We start from the raw sequence: 16,821 nt of genomic DNA, 5'->3' as shown, positions 1-16,821 counted from the left end.
CTCTGCATTGCCCAATTTGGTAGCCATTAGCCACAAGAAGCTAGTCCAAGTTGAGGCATGCACCAGATTTGACTTAATTCTTTTCTCATTTGCCCTGAGAATACTGGTTGGCTGCGCCTGCAGTTGGAAACAAATGACATCATTCTATTTATAGCCTTCTGTTTTTAGTAGTGGTATTTCCATTTACAAAATATAGTAATTCTCGATCATTGAAAATGTCAGATCCTAGAAAACGTAGGATTCCTATGCGTGATGTTACCTTAAATTAATGCTGGCAGCAAGCGGCACCTTTTTTCTAAATGAGAAAAGTGTTTTCATATAAAAAGAAAAATCTAAAATCTTATTTTATATATTGATAAATGTTGAAATAATAATGGTAATATTTTTGACATATAAGATTAAAAAAATATATATTGTTAATTTCCCATCCAAGTACCAACCAGGCCCAGTTCTGCTTAGCCTCCGAGACCAGACAAGATCAGTTGCACTCAGGATGGTATGGGAAAAAGGAACACGAATACACTGCTGGTGAGAATGTAAATTGTACAGCCACTACAGAAAACAGTACAGAGGTTCCTCAATAATTTAAGAATAGAATTATCATATGACCTAGTAATCCCTCTTTTTTGGTATCTAACCCCAAAATTTGAAAACATTTATCCATAAAGATATATGCACCCCAATGTTCATTGCAACATTATTCATGGTGGCCAAGACATGGAAACAACCGAAGTGTCCTTCAATTGATGATTGGATAAAGATGTGGTACATATATACAATGGAATACTACTCAGCCATAAAATAAAATACTGCCATTTGAGACTGCATGGATAGATCTTGAGATAATCATGCTAAGTGAAATAAGCCAGACGGAAAAAGTTGAGAACCATATTTCACTCATACATGGGATATAAAACTGAAAGCATCAAATGAACAGGAGAAACAAAAACTCATAGACACAGACAACAGTTTAGTGGTTACCAGAGGGAAAGGGGAAGGAGACAGATAGATAGGGGTATAAAGGGGGTCAAATATATGGTGACAGAAAGAGATGTGACTTTGGGTGGTGAACACAAAATGCAATATAATGATGATGTCTTATTGAATTGTACACTTGAAACCTATATAATTTTATTAACCAAAGTCACCCCAATACATTTAATAAAAATAAAAATTTAAAAAATACAATCAGAATTTTTAAAGTTAATTTCACTTTTACTTTTTAAACTAAAATTAAAAGTTCATAGATTGCATTATTTCTATAACAGTATTGGTATTGATATTATTCAAATTCTAATTTAAACATAAGAATTGTTACATATATAATTGTTCATTTGTTCATCTTTAGGTGTGATAATAGTACTGTGGTTATGTCTTCTAATCTAGTGCTTATCTTTGAGCTATATCTAAAATACGTAGGGATAATATGATATTGTGATTGTAATTTGCTTTAAAATAATGTGAAGGGGAAAGGTGACTAAGGGTATAGATAAGTAAGGTTGGCCATGAGTTGATCATGTTGAAACTGGGCAATGAATATAGGGTCCACTGAATTAACTGCTCTACTTTTGTATATGTTTGACATTTTCCATGAAAAAAAGTTAAGTAAGTGGGGGAGACTACAACCCTGGGTTTATTGTTAAGAAGGGCAAGATAGTAAGTCTGCCACATCACAGAACCCTGACCAGTCACGCTTCATTATAGATTCCCTCCTTGGCTACCCATCCTTGATCTTGAATCCTCCTTCTGTGCTCAAACTCCTTTCTGCTTATTTAGATTTTAACTTTGGAAATGTACTCTCTGCTTAACTCTTAAATCCCAGCCCCTCTGGCTGATGGAACTTAACTCTGTATTTCAGTTACTATTGCTGGGTAACAAATCACCCCAAAACATGGTGTATTAAAACCACTTTCTTCTTATCTCTCTTAGTTCTAGGGGTTGACTAGGGTGAGCTGGGCAGTTCTACAGTCTGTCACGTAGTTACAATGAGGAGGTGACTGAGGATAGAGCTCTCTAAAGACTTCCTCACTCATAAGCCTAGCAATCAATGCTGGCTGTTGGCTGTCAGCCAGAACACCTTTGTATGGCCTCTCCATGCAACCTGGGCTTCCTAATAGCATACTAGTGAGGTCCCAAGAGCTAGCATTCCAAGTAGATCCCAGGAAACACACCTACCACCTTTATAACCTAGTCTAGGAAACATCACTTCAACCATAGTCACTGGCCACATACATTTACGGGGAGAAAAAGTAGGTCCCACCTCTTATTTTTTGTCACACTGGAAAGTGAACATATGGAATGAAGATCCTGCTTCAGCCATCGTAGAAAATTCAATCTGCCTTACTGTGGATCCCCCTTGGTATGTACATTTGTTTCTCGTTCTGACCAGTTTCCAATTATCAGCAAGCCAAACAGCACTTTTCCACCCAGAACTACCGTCCATCTGGTCCTGCTCAGCTTGCAGATTCCTCATGGCATCAAAATTCATTCCATGGCATCGAAAATCATTCCAGAACCAGCGCTGCCTCCTCCCAGACTTCTTCTTCTCACCCTGACCCTTCACCATTCCTCCTTCCTCCTCTCTTGCCCCCAAATGTATAAGGATATAACATAAGCAGATAAAACTGGCCATACACTCTTGAAAAAATTCCACATTTACACATCTGACCCAAAAAATAGGCAGATATGAAATAAGATGGTAATAGACATGCTTAATTAAAATTTAAAACTATTTAATGACTGCATTTTTTGTGTGTGTGACTACATTCTTGATGTTGGTTTGTGTCATTATTATATAATGGATAACAAAATTCCTCAATGTCAGTATCCTGGAAACACTCTTAAGTACCAGGCAGAAAAAAAAAAAAAATTCTGCACAAAAGATTCTGTCACCAGAAACATTGTGGCACCCTCTGCTGTCGGGAAACAAAGTTTAAAGGTAACCTACCTGAGTTCATTTTCCCTGAAGGATTCTCCAGTATCCTTGTACCATAGGCTGCCAATCATCTTATCCAGATGAAAAAGCATAAATCAGAGAAGGGAGAAAAGTTATAGGGCTTAATTTGGGCAACATAGTGAAGGTAAAGAATGAACATCCAATTAGTGTGTGTAGCTGAATGGTAATAAGTCGGAGAGGGAAAGGGATGCTAGGTAGAGAATCTCAAGAGGTTAGCAGATATGAGTCATCATAATATAGCTATCTTTGTCTAAACCCTTTACAGAAGTTAATCTTCACAAATAAACCATGAAACACAGAAAGGGTAAATAAGTTGCTGAAGGTTACATAGCAAGTACATGGCAGAGCCAAGATACAACCAGCAATGTTTCCAGAGCCTGTGTCCTTAACTACTCTATTCTACTGCCTAATAATAACTATGACTATTAATGGTGGTGGGGGGGGGTGTCTCTAAATGTATCAAGAATTATTACGTATTATTGCTCTTACCTAAAAGAAAACTGATTGCCAGGAAAATGACTTGCCCCATACTAAGCAGAGAAACTAGGAAGTGATCTAAGTCTCCCATCCACAATTAAGCCATTATGAAGTTTATAATTCTTTCCCTTCTAAATTTAAGAACATATTTGTTCTTTTGAGAAATCAAAATGTATAACTATGACCCCAAAAATTAATGTCCCAGAACACGACCTCACTAAATCTGTCAGCTGCTTTTACAAAGAGAATGGATTCACCCTATAATAAGCTAAAGGCCTACACAACCCACTGATTCATTCACCAGCCAATCAGACAGCTGAGCAGTCACTCGGAATGTTCCACATCCAAAGACCATTTCACTTACCAAATGAAACCTGTATGAGGAGAGGGGAAGAAAAAACCTTGCCTCATAAAAGTATAAAGCAACCAGTTCCTGTACTCCTCAGTGGAGAAATGAGCCAAACAGGTCTGGGCCAGGATGAGAGGGATGTCCAAGGGGTTGGAGAGCACTGGGCTTCAGGCTGAATGGACAAGACCAAATTCCTCGTATGGTGCTAAGAGAATCTCAAGGTCTATGAGGCACTCTAGACAAAGCAAGGAGCAAGGCCCAACCCACTTGAAGTCATTTGTTCCTGGGCAGACTCTCAAGCCCTCCTCAGTCAGAACCCAGACAGAAATGGTAGAGCCTGGACTCTGTTCCAGTCACTGGAGACTTGGGGACATTGGTATAGTTCATTGGGAGCATACACTGGAGATCATCTAAATGCTGCAAACAGGAAGGATATGAGCCTTAATGTCTATTGAAGGCTTAGTATATACGAGGCACTATCCTTAGTGCTTTAGACTTTATTTAAACATAACATCACAACACAAATCCTACAAGACTGTTACTACTATCCCTATTTCACAAAGAGTAAAATGGGAACTTAAGAAATGACCTAAAGTCACACACCAGTATGTGTTAGATTGACAGAATTTGAATTTCTGTGCTTCCAATGTCCAAACCATTTCTATTATATCTAGCTGCTCACTCAACAAATAATTCATGACATCAGGCAACTCAGAGTTGTTTTAGACTAGCCTAGGAGCTCAAATGTTTGGATATACAAATACACCTAGATTGCAATGCCCAGATGACATTGGGAAATACAGCTTGGAGAAGATACCTCTATTTATTCTTTCATGTTTTCCATTCTTCTCTCATTTTCCCCATGTCTCCCTTCTCCCAATCCAGATCATGTCTCATATGTCTTAGGTAGGTGTTTATCCAAGGGGACAACCATATTTATTCCAGCCTCCAATGCATATACACATACAGAGACTCAGAAGAGATACTGGTGCAGAAAACAAAGAAAAATTTTCCATTGCAGGCCTTCAAATAAAGCTGGGGCAAGTCAAGTGAAGTTTGCTGGAATTCAGCTTGACTAAGCAAAACTAGAGTACGCTGGACTATGGTCTTCCAGCTCTAAAGTCTATGATTCTATTATTTAAACGAACCCATTAATCTGCACAATGAAATAGCCCCAAAGAAATACATCAAATCACAAAGAAAAAGGTCAAAAGAGACAGATTAATTCTAATACTGCTCTTAAAACATCAACATGATTTGATTGAAAAAGAAGTACACAGATTACACCACCCGGCACTGCTTCGCTCTCAAGAGAGTGGAAGGTGCCGTGCCACAGCCCACCATCCCCAGAGGTCTAGCCAGGAAGAGATTATTCATCTTATCCTCTGCAAGGTACATTCCGCCCAGATGGTCTGACCAGATTACCTTCCATTCAAAGGATGCCAGGACAAAACAGCTGTCTTAGTTAGGGTCTTTGAACACTCTCCATATTCTTGCCTCAGTTAATCAATTTTACTCCCTTTGGAAGTACGGTTAACCTTCGAACAACATGGGTTTGAACTGTGCAGGCCTATTTATAAGGGTTTTTCTCAATTGGCTAGCATTGTTCAAGGGTCAAACAGAAGTTGGGACTCCATGCATGCAGAGGGCAGATATGGACTTTCAACTGCACAGGCAGTCCACACCCCTCACTCCACCTTCAGGCGTCAGCTCAATTAGGAAAAAAGCCTCCATCCTTCTCTCCATGGCTTTCCCATTCACCCCACCCCATCAGAGATTTGGGGAAAAGCCACTGCACATGCATGGCCTAAGCCCTTTCTAGGCTCTAGCTTTGCTCCCTGGCAGTTGCAGTGTGTACGACACACTGCTCCTCTCCTCAGGGCAGAACTTCCCCGTAGGAGGCCTGTAGCCAGGGGCTATACAGGTAAATTTAGTTTAAAATAAGAACAAACTCAAACTGGCCATGGTTTCAAGTCACAATCTCCCTTCTCTGATGGCAGCAATATCTGACTCCCAAATTTACTTCTCAATTCAGAACTTGATTCAGAAATCTGGAGAAATATAACCCTTTAAAACTTTGAGAAGGCACAGATCATATTAAGTTCCATAACAGGTACTATCCTAGTTGCTCTGAAAGAAATCAGAATTTAACAAGGGAGATTAACTTAATGTGTAAATAATCTAAGCATGGCAGACTGGAACAAATGCCAATCAGATTTTTCAAGCAAATGTTGTTGTGATGCCAAGTGGGAGGTGGGGGTAGGGGGTGGTAAACAATCAGGGATGAGTTTCCAAAAGCAATCTTTTGATGTTGTGACTGGGCCTTAGGAGCAAGACCCAGAACTTTTTTTCAAAGTTCTCCAGGCTCAGGTAGGCTCAGCCTCAGAGTCCTTTTTTGGATGAGGAGCCAACGGCCAAGACTCACCTAAGTTCACTCTACTGGCAATTGTTGAAACTGCAGTAGCATCATCTATACAGGCTAAAGAGCTGTTTAGCATACTTAGCTCATTTTGAATTCTGACTCTAAGAAAAATAGAATATGCAAGAGGAAAGGGACAAAGAGTTAAAGCAGCACAGTTGGAATGTTTGCCTCTCGGGGAAAAAAAGTGCAACCAGCCTGATGCTTTGATCCTGATCAGAGGTTTACAAGAGTAGGTGCTTGGCATGCCAAAGCAACAAAATCTGAGCAAGGACAATCCTTAATAAACTGAGGAATAGCAGGCATTACCCTAAGGAACCTGCGTATCACATATCACAGAATGAGTCCATTAATCGACATCCACAGGAATTTAAGCTTAACTGCTTACTCTAGAGAACATATAGGTCACAGGATTACACAGCTCCCAAACAATATACTTTTGTGGGTCCCTGTGTGGCAGAACCAAGCCAAAAAGTTGCCCAGAAGAGGCTGTTTCTAAGAGCTCCTTACTTACCGAGCCACTTGACACACTGTTGGAAATCCACAAAAGCACTCCTATAGCACTGTCACACATACACCTCTGCTAAGTCAGGAACAACTTGAAGTCATTTACTGTCTTACTTTTTTTTTGGTAACCCAGCTCTAGATACAGAGCCTGGCATGTAACTGGTACAAAATAAATCTTTTAAGTGGATAAGTGAATAGATGAACTATCAACCAGATTTTAGCATGACTTAATTGATTCTTGTCTTCTAGTTTGAGAAAGGTTCATGATACCATCACATTTCAAGCAATACATTCTAGTACTAAACATTTCTGCAGGTCTTTTCAAAGAATTTTTGTACATACATGTACATACAGTTCTACCAGATTCTTAAATACGGTGAAACTTGGGAACGTTCTTTTAATCTCACTAGAAATTCAACAAATTCTTATGAGCAAAGTATAAGATGAAAATCCCCATCCCTGGTCCTCAAAAAGTAATAGGCTCTCTCTCTCACCCCAATCCCCCTGGGTTAGGGTGCTTCCATAGCCCACTTCCTTACCTCCTCTTAGCCCCCATCAGTTACATCCTGTGTTTCTGTCTTCCACAAGTCAACTGCTAGAGGCTTTTAGTTGCTTTAGTGGTACCTCCACAACCACTCCTGCTTTGTCCACAGGAAGCTTTATATACACTGTTTCATATACAGTGTTGAAATGAAGAGGGGAAAGGCAAAACTTGAACCACAATGAAGGAAATATTAAGTCCTTTAAGACTGGTACAGAGGGATGTACTGCCTAAGAGGGAGAAATTACAAAAGAACCTTGAATATTAATTAGCATTCATGGAGAAGATAAACTTTGACCTGGTCTGTGAAGAAGAGGCAGGCCTATGACAACATTTTTCTAAGAATGACTGTTCCATGAAGAAACCATATGTGCAAAAGCAGGAGCAAAAAATTCAGAAGAGGTGTGTTTAAGTATATGTAAATGAATAATGAAAAATAAAACTGAAAAGATAAAATTGGAACAATATTGTAAAGACTTCAAAGCAAGGAACCTGTGCTTAATTAAATACAGTTGGAAATCCATACTTTATTTTGACCAAAATTATAGTAAGTCTAAGCTTAAGAAAAGTAATCTGGCAGCATGGATGTGAGAGGGAAGGCTTAGAGTGAAACTGACTGTAAGACAACCAGGTAGTTCTAACTCTATCATGGGAATGAAAAGGGATGTGTAAAACCAAAATAAAAAAAGCAGACCTGCCCAAAGGTAGCATACAATCCAAAGGATTGCCTGGATAAACACAAGGAAAAATGTCCACATGAAAATGACAGTAAGAAACAAGACCACATAGAAAGAAATTAATTTTATGAATGTAATGCGAACAGCAAAAATTTTAAGAGAACTTAAGCAGAGATGATTATTTTAAAAAATGGCATAGAATTTTGATATCTACCTAATATCTAATTAACTTCAAATTAATTTACTGACTACTGAATACCTATTAAGTGCCAGGAACTTAAAAAGGATGTTGGCTCCTTAGTATTCACATTCATCTTGATTCATGTCCAAAATTTTTTTAAAAATTAAAAAAAAATTTAACATGTATACAATATAAAAATAGGTTTTAGTGAAAAAAAAAAAACCAAGATTGATTTAAAAATCCATGACACCATTACCATACTATTACTTCAAACATAAGCTAAAATATCATACAGAGCTCCATAGACTAGTTAAGACTCTAGAAACAAGAGATAAAAAACAACTTGATACACACTTCTTTAATGATAAAAAGGTCAATGAGCTTCTATGCATCAAGAAATTCATAAACATATTGAGCTACTGGTTTTTAAAATAAGTACACTAAGATACAAATTTTGTGCTAGGGCAACCTTATTTTAGGCACAGAGAATTCTGCTGTACCTTATTTCACCGACAGACAATTCTACTATTCCTAACATCAGACTAAGCATTTAACATTCCTGTAAGCTTTTAAAAACTCTCTATGAACAGGAAATTTTAAAAATGAAGTTATTTGTTTAAACAATAACAGTAGTTATCACTGAAAAACAAGATTGTGAGTTTACCTTCTTAACATTTCCTACAATAAAGATATTTTTGAATCAAAAAAATGCCAAAAAAATTTTAAGACATTTCCATTTTAAGTTATTACATATTGAATGCTAAGGAACTTGTGAGTGTGAATTAGAACTGTTGAAGAATTTTAAGCACTGAATTGAAATGTAATGGACAAATCCTTGAAGAAAACCAGGGTACTATATCCTGGACTTCAAGGGCATTTGAAAATTGCTTCAAGCATATGACTGGATATCATAAACAAGCAATTACATACAAATTCTGCAATATTCTGGACAAATTTAGATCTAATTGAGGATATAAGTAATCCAATTTTGAATTAAAATAAGACAACTAAAAATAAAAGGTCTATCAAATCATGAGCTCCTCCATAATAGATGACTTAGCTATCAAGGGTAGTTTAGCAAAACAGAAGTTTGAATCAAAGGCAGTGTGGTACACGGGGATTGGGGTCATAAACCTGGAACTGATTCCCAGTTCTAACATTTAGTACCTGTCATTTACTCGAGCATGTCATTTAACCTCTGAAACCTAGCTTTCTCATCTACGAAACGAAAACACCTACTCTACAGAATTATTATAATGATTAACACTAATGCATAAGCCTAGCACATAGTAGATTCTCAAAACACAGACTTTTGTTACTATTATAAACTCACTCCTACTCAAAGATCTAACAATTAGATGATTAAAAGCAATAACACGATTTAAACTAGTTTAGCAGAACAACAGAAACAAAAAGTATTACATCTAGAAAACTAGTCTTTCCTTATCTGTATACTGAGTGGTAACACGTAGCAAGATATCTCATTCTTTCCCTGAAATCAAGATCAGCATTGAGCTCTACCCAGGCCAAGAAACAGATGAAGGGAGAGAACACAGGATTGGAACACAGAAGTTGGGAAGGCAAGACAGAATAGAGAAATTCTGGGCTCAAAATTGGAAATCGATACTGCTGCTTTTATCTAGATAAAGATATTTCAAAAAAAGAAGAAATATATCAGAAATATTAGGATTTTTATTTATAAGACTATCTTTTTTATTCATACAAGATAACCTTTTTATAAACAGGCTAAGTTGGATACTGGGATATTACTGTAAAAGTTCAGGATCATCAAACATCACTGTGTACTTTTGTTCCTGAATTAAGAGGTATATTTAATTCCATTATATGAGTCCAAAAAAGTATTATGAAATCAGAGATCTTGCCAGGAATATTCCATGCCCCTTCTACTCATCCGTACCTTTGAAGCATTTAAGGAAAAAAGAATCCACCCACTGACAACAAAGACACCCACTCCATGCTTAAAGAAAAACAAGGAAAAAGCTAGTCAAGTATGAGGAACACGAGAATGCACCACCATTAAGGACAGGGACTTTTGTGTATATTGTGCTCTGTTGTCTCTACAGCATATATTGTTCTCTGTTGTCTCTACAGCATCTAGAACCATACCCAGCACAAAGTAGTTGCTCACTGAATACCTACCTACTGAATAAATGAATTGTTCTTAGAAGAAATAATTTTGGGCAACCAAAACAAAATTATTTTCACGTTGATGGTTTCCTAAAGGCGTGGAAGAGTTCTATTATTTTACATTTTTCTCAACTACTCTTATGGAAGAATAACTCAAAAGAAAAAGAGGAGACATTTTTTACATAAGACTATATTGTCCTACTTGAGCCAAAAACAGAGTCAAAAGTGGTTCCCTGGAAAAAACTTTCTATAAAACACTGTTCCAATATAATTTTATTAGCAGTTATTACGTCAAAATTCACATTTAGAGGATCCAAAGGACTGTCTTAGAAAATTCTAATGCATATGTAATTAGATTTTAACTGTAAGATAGAACATATTCTCATAGCACAGCCCTTAAAAAGTCAAGAATAATACTGAGAATTAAGTACAGTTCTATCAAAAACTAGAAGTGAAGTCTGCGTGCATAGTGCCACTTAAAGCAAAGTTCCATGAAAGTATACATACTTCTATGGATGTGAATTTCAGTGGCAAACATCATTGGCTTTCCAAAAACCTGACTCTAAAGGAATTTCCAATCAAAACACAAGTGCAGTGTCTTTCATTAAATATAGAGCTATGATAATTCTGTAGAGAGACCCTGAATCCTTAAGTACTTGCAATATGATTTTATGCTGTGACACTAGTACAAAACACACCAACTCTAATGCATAGATTCTGACACATTATGACAATAGGATACTAAAGATAGCCTTTTTCTATCAGAAAATGCTGAGTTTTCCAGTGCAGTATAGGCTGGTCACTGCTGATCAAGTGAAATTCTACAACCTCCAGCTTGAGCAGTATTGTAGGATTCACAAATGTTACACTTCATGCCTAATATATGGAACTGGACTGTAGATCTTCTATTGCAATCATTGCAGAGAATCTGAAAAGTGAAGAGATGAATTCGAATTAAGTATATTAAACCTTACAGATATAAAGTGGCATTATCTGCTCAAAATAATTCCTCAAAGATCATACTGAAGATATGAAAACACACATATATAAGTTTAAACACTTTCATAAGTAGAAATACCTTTCATTTGTCCACTGAAAACTCTAAGAAGTTATTAAAAGTAGCTCTGAATTCAGAAAATGAAAATGTGGATTACAGCCAAGAAGTCTATTTTAAAATAGTTCTCAAGTAGTATAAATAGTGCTAAAACAAAAATTAACATAGGCATTATCAGATCAATACCTATACAGGTCCTTGACTTACAATGACTTACAATGAATGGGGTTACATCCTGATAAACCCACCATAAGTCAATACTATAAGTCAAAAATGCATTTAATACACTTAACCTACCAGATATCAGTTTCGCCTAGGCTGTTTCTACTGAAAGTGTATCACTTTTGCACCATCATAAAGTCAAAAATTGTAAGTCAAATCGTCATAAATCCAGTACCATCTGTACTTACAATTCAAAATAACATATATATTTCATTATTTTTACTGACACTTAGAAAATGTTTCATAAAACAGATTTTTACATACTTATAATATTTTTGCTTATTCTTTAGATTTAATATACTAAGTTCCTAGTCTTCTAGGCCTCAGGAATGAATTAAAGTCCAAAAGTAGTACCTAAAATTGAACAAAGAGAAGTTTTTGGCTCATCTCTAAAATGACAATAAGGTGCTACTAAGGAATTATCTTCCAGTACTAAAATCCTGAAAAATATAAAAAGTGTTAAGCTGAAAATCGATCAAAACTATGTGAGAAAAGCATTAGCTTTAGAATAGTCAAACCATAATAAGGAGAAAACTCCAAAATTTACTCTAATTTGAAAAATAATTCTCAAGAATATGATCTAAATGCAGAGAACAGATAAGTGGTTGCCGATAGCTAGTGAATTGGGGAATGACTGCTAATGGGTACAGTTTCAGTGATGAAAATATTCTAAAATTGATGGTGACCATGTTTGTACAACTCCAACAATATGCTAAAAAGCACTGAATTATATACTTTAAATGGATGAGTTGTGTGGCATGTGAAATATATCTGATTAAAGCTGTTATTTTAAAAAATGATCTACATGAAACAAAGCACACTACAGCCTCTAGTAAAACATCACATGATTATCAGTTATTATTGGTTATTATCAATATTCCAAAAGTGACCAATCATTAACCTTACTAACAATTCAGTTACCCTCATGAATTATGAAATGCTCCAGTGTGTATAAAACAAAAAATAATTTTTATTTGGCTTTGGTTAAGTGGTTATGATTTTTCTGTGTGTAAATATGAGCAAAACTGAAGATGTTTAAAAAATTTAGATGTCCAAAAATTATTAAAGCACCAGAAAGCTAACTTTAAGTTGCAAGTTAAGACCAAATAAAAAAGTCTTAAGATAGAATAAACAGGGTAATAAACATTAAAAACCAAAAGTAATCTTTAAAAATCAGCAAACATGTTTGATTGAGATAAATTTAAAATAATTAAAAATAAAACATAGTTAAAATAAAACATTTAATGAGTAATTCACCTCGACTCAGTTAACATTACTGACTGATTCTGGCAAGTAATGTATAAATAATTCAGAAGAAAGTTTTTGCCTGCCATCTAGTGTTGGAAAGAATTGCACGCAAAGTTATTCTTAGAACTTTTTTCCCTGGTCTTTTGAATTCAAAGTAACTAAAATTTAAAGATTATTTTGTCCTTCCCATTAATCATCACATTGGCATCTATGCCAAAGGAGTATTTTTAGACAGAGTTGATCAAAAGGGCAAAAACAAACAGGAATATCAACAAAGAACCTGAAAAGTTTTAAACACTAATTCTACTCACATCCACAGTCATGTTCTGATATTCTGATGGCATAGGAGTCTGTGCTACCTCATCATCCAATTGTCTCCAGTATCTACTCATATCTAAAGCAGAGTGCATACATAATGGACATCTGTAGCCTCTAGAAAAGATAGGAAGGTTATTTTCCAAACAATTAAACGGAGTATATCGACTCAAGTATACAAGAAGATGCATGCTAACTGATACATAAACCAGACAAGACAAAGCATTATTCTATATTTCAAGACGATCTGTTACAAATCTGGAAACTTTTACCCTACAAGTTTTCAATTAAATCCCATATCATACAGTATTTTTTTAAACTTACTTCTTTTTCCTCAATTCTCTAAAACGAAAAGTAATTAGTCCATGGTCTTTGTAGAATATACTATTTTTAAAAACCAATTAAGCTGCTTTTTAGCTCAACACTGAATATATTCAAGCAAAGAGACTGTATTCCTTAAAACTTATTCAGATATGATTTCCTTTCTAAAAATTCTGAAAGTTTCCTTTTATCTGAATATATTCAAGCAAAGAGACTGTATTCCTTAAAACTTATTCAGATATGATTTCCTTTCTAAAAATTCTGAAAGTTTCCTTTTATCTGGCTATTATAGTAAATTAAAATCTCTGCTCATCAATTTGCAAGACCAAAACACATTTTACAAGTCTCCTCTTTCCTAACTATTCTTACCTCAATTTAACATCCTTCTCCCACAATAAAGTCTCAGGTTTAAATAATCTCGTTACCAGCTTTCTTTGTAGGTCATTATACTAGACCAATATAACTACTTAACAGAATTTTAACATGCTTCAGCATTTTCACAAAACTATGACTGCCTCTGGCTGAGACTGTGCCTCCTGGTAGGTATAGCCAGAAAATCAGGAGTTCCTATCTGTTTGTAGGATGAGATAAGGCATAATAGAAACATGGGGACAAAAGTGTAGTTCTACATTCCCCAATATGCTTTGCACCCAGTTTAACACTACTCTTCTACTCTACCCATTTCAATATAAATATGTCATGCCCAATATGGTATAAATAAGAGCAATGAAAAAAAAAAAAAACCAGACATCTTACTATTATAATTTTTTAAAATCCCAAACACTCACTCTTTCAACATTTCTTCATAACACGTTCTGAAAGAAAACATGACATCATTTTAGTAAAGCAAAAACTATCTCCACTATTTTCAAACATTTTTGAGAAAAGAAACCAAAGTTATACTACCTATGTAAAAGATGTCCACACGGTAAGACGTGAGCAACAACACGAGATGTGTGAATGTCCTGCAAAAGAAAATAACTGTTAGTGCTTGCATGAAGACAATATAAACATATAAGTATTTTAAACTCACCAGGGGATAGTCCCAAAGCAAAAATTATTTTAAGCTTACCTCCAAACATATCGGACAATTCTGCCGAGAAACATTTTCAATACACTGTTTAAAAGAGAAACTCAAATTAACAAAAGCTTAACTAGATGGAAATGACAGATATAACAATATCATTAATAATAAAAACTAATAAAGGAAATAATACCTATTTAGTAAAGGTAATAATTAACATTAATACATGTTTCTTATATGTCTGACAAAAACAGCTTAACTCTCACAACCATTTCAGCTCTTGCACTTTATCTGAAACAATGATATTGCTCAATATATCTTAATTATTCAAATTATCTTCATTTTACAGATAAGGAAACTTGGTGAGTTAAGACTTAATCAAAGATGCAGAGATAATGTTTGGAACCTTTCTATTTTATACGTATTTTACTCCAAAGCTAAACTATTTAATAATATTGATAATAATAACAGTTCATATTATTGAGATTTTACTACATGCTGTATGCTAAGTTCATTACTTGTACTAGCTTAACTAATACTTCAATCTCTAAATGAAAAAAGTGTAATTATTATCCCACTTTACATATGAGGTACTTGAGGCCCAGAGAAGCTAAAACAACTTCCATAATTGCATGCTTACAAGAGGTGGAACTATATTTGAGCTCCAACAGGCTATCTCCAGGGCCTGAGTTCTTAACTTTGACAAGACAGTGTCTGATTAGATGTAAGAAGATAAGGGAAAGCACCAAGCAAGCCATGGATGATGCGCAGGTTTTTTTAAGCAAGCACTTGAGTAGATGGGTAGGACCAGTTACTAATACAGACAATAAAAGATAACTGAGAAACAGAACAAAAATATAAGAGAATATGTGCATGTAAGTTTTGAAAGACAGCATAGCTTATCTTGCTATCACCCCAGACTCAAGTCTATAAAACCAAACTCAATATTTTAGCTAGAACAAATTCACAATCTATCAAACAAGTACCATAAGCCAGGGCTAAAAACCATGAGAGCCATCTTTACTTAGCCCTATTCTTTTTCCACTATACCTTGTCACTATATCCCATATATCTATTATTCACCTCAATTTCTCTTACCACTTTACTATTTTAGGTCAGTTATTACCTATTTTTAAAAATCCACATTAGTCTCTCCATTCTCTAAATTCTTATATTAGATAGAATCAGTACTATAAATGATAACTTATTACATTTTTTCTAAATAATGGAAAATAATTTTAAGGGCTTAGGAACATGATATAATTGCTACACCTGGATTAAAAATTATTTCTTTAATTATGAAACAAATATACGTATATTTCTGAATTTTCTTGGAATGCTGTGCTAACAGATCACACTGTTCTGTACTTCTGTACTATGCATTGTGAAAGCTATTCTTGAAACTAGTACCAATAAATATCCACAAACCAATTTAAGAGTTGTCAACATTACACTAGCAACTGATATAAATATTCATATACACTATAAAGAGGTGGTATGGTGGATCAGATATTCTGAGGTGTATATTTAAAAAAAATCTATTCCTTCCTTAAGACTGCTTAAAAATAAAAAGCAACATGGTTGTACTTGGTAATATCTGAAAATTATGCTTCAAAACATTAGGATTTAAGCTCATTTTCAAAAACATTGTAATACTTTTAAAAATTATTACAATTGATACCTTGTGGTTTCCTTGGAGATTCATAGCTAAACATAAGTTACATTTCGAACAGTGGAAAAAATCTTCCTTTGGACCAATCCTAAAATAAAATATGTGAAAGCCAAAAGATTAGATTTTACTACAGTTCATTGTAAGTTTAGTTTTACTGTAAAGAAAGTTCAAACCACACTGAAGAACATGAGGTAAACCCCCACCTCCCACAAGCATTCCCCAAGTGTAAGCAGAACGGTATTTACCCTTTGAAGTCTTTTTTTCTATAAAACTGCAAGCACGTGCACACATGTGCACACCAATACACTTTGGGTTTCATTGTTTACGTAAATGGATTCTTCCTCTATCTCCTGTTCTGCAACTTTTTTTCACTTAGCAATATAGCACAAAGATTATTCTGTCTGTCTATATAGAACTACTTCATTCCTTTTCATAGTTACATACTATTACAGTACAGATATAATTTTTTAAAATATTCCCTATTGACATAATTTACTGTCTTTAGTTAATTCAATGATATAATAAATACCTTATACAGAAATCACTTAGCCTACATGTTGATGACTTTTTTTTATAAGATCCCTAAAAGTGAAATTATGAGGTCAGAGGTCATTGTATCATTAGTTTTGATACTGCTGAACTGACTTCCAGAAGGAAAGAACCCACTTATACTCCCACCAATAGTACTTATACTCCCACCCAGTAAGTGA

General features: G+C 35.1%; 1 protein-coding gene across 2 annotated transcripts in view; it reads right to left on the bottom strand.

Moving 5' to 3' along the window:
• Positions 1-10,510: 10,510 nt before the first annotated feature.
• Positions 10,511-16,821, bottom strand: part of RCHY1 (ring finger and CHY zinc finger domain containing 1) — a 22,894-nt gene continuing 16,583 nt past the window's right edge. The window contains exons 4-9 of one of the 2 annotated variants that reach the window (XM_006907650.3): positions 16,121-16,199; positions 14,488-14,532; positions 14,322-14,380; positions 14,204-14,230; positions 13,091-13,211; positions 10,511-11,183 (exon numbers count right to left, since the gene is read on the bottom strand). In XM_006907650.3, the coding sequence (XP_006907712.1) occupies positions 11,055-11,183; positions 13,091-13,211; positions 14,204-14,230; positions 14,322-14,380; positions 14,488-14,532; positions 16,121-16,199 (460 nt within the window). In that variant the 3' untranslated portion in view covers positions 10,511-11,054. The remainder of the gene's footprint in view (positions 11,184-13,090; positions 13,212-14,203; positions 14,231-14,321; positions 14,381-14,487; positions 14,533-16,120; positions 16,200-16,821) is intronic. The other variant, XM_025043816.1, reaches the window with a different exon arrangement.

The sequence above is a fragment of the Pteropus alecto genome, unplaced genomic scaffold (assembly GCF_000325575.1).
Source record: "Pteropus alecto unplaced genomic scaffold, ASM32557v1 scaffold161, whole genome shotgun sequence".
In the NCBI taxonomy this organism is placed as follows: Eukaryota; Metazoa; Chordata; class Mammalia; order Chiroptera; family Pteropodidae; genus Pteropus; species Pteropus alecto.
The sequence above is the reverse complement of the archived record's forward strand: the minus strand, read 5'-3'. Positions and strand labels throughout refer to the sequence as shown.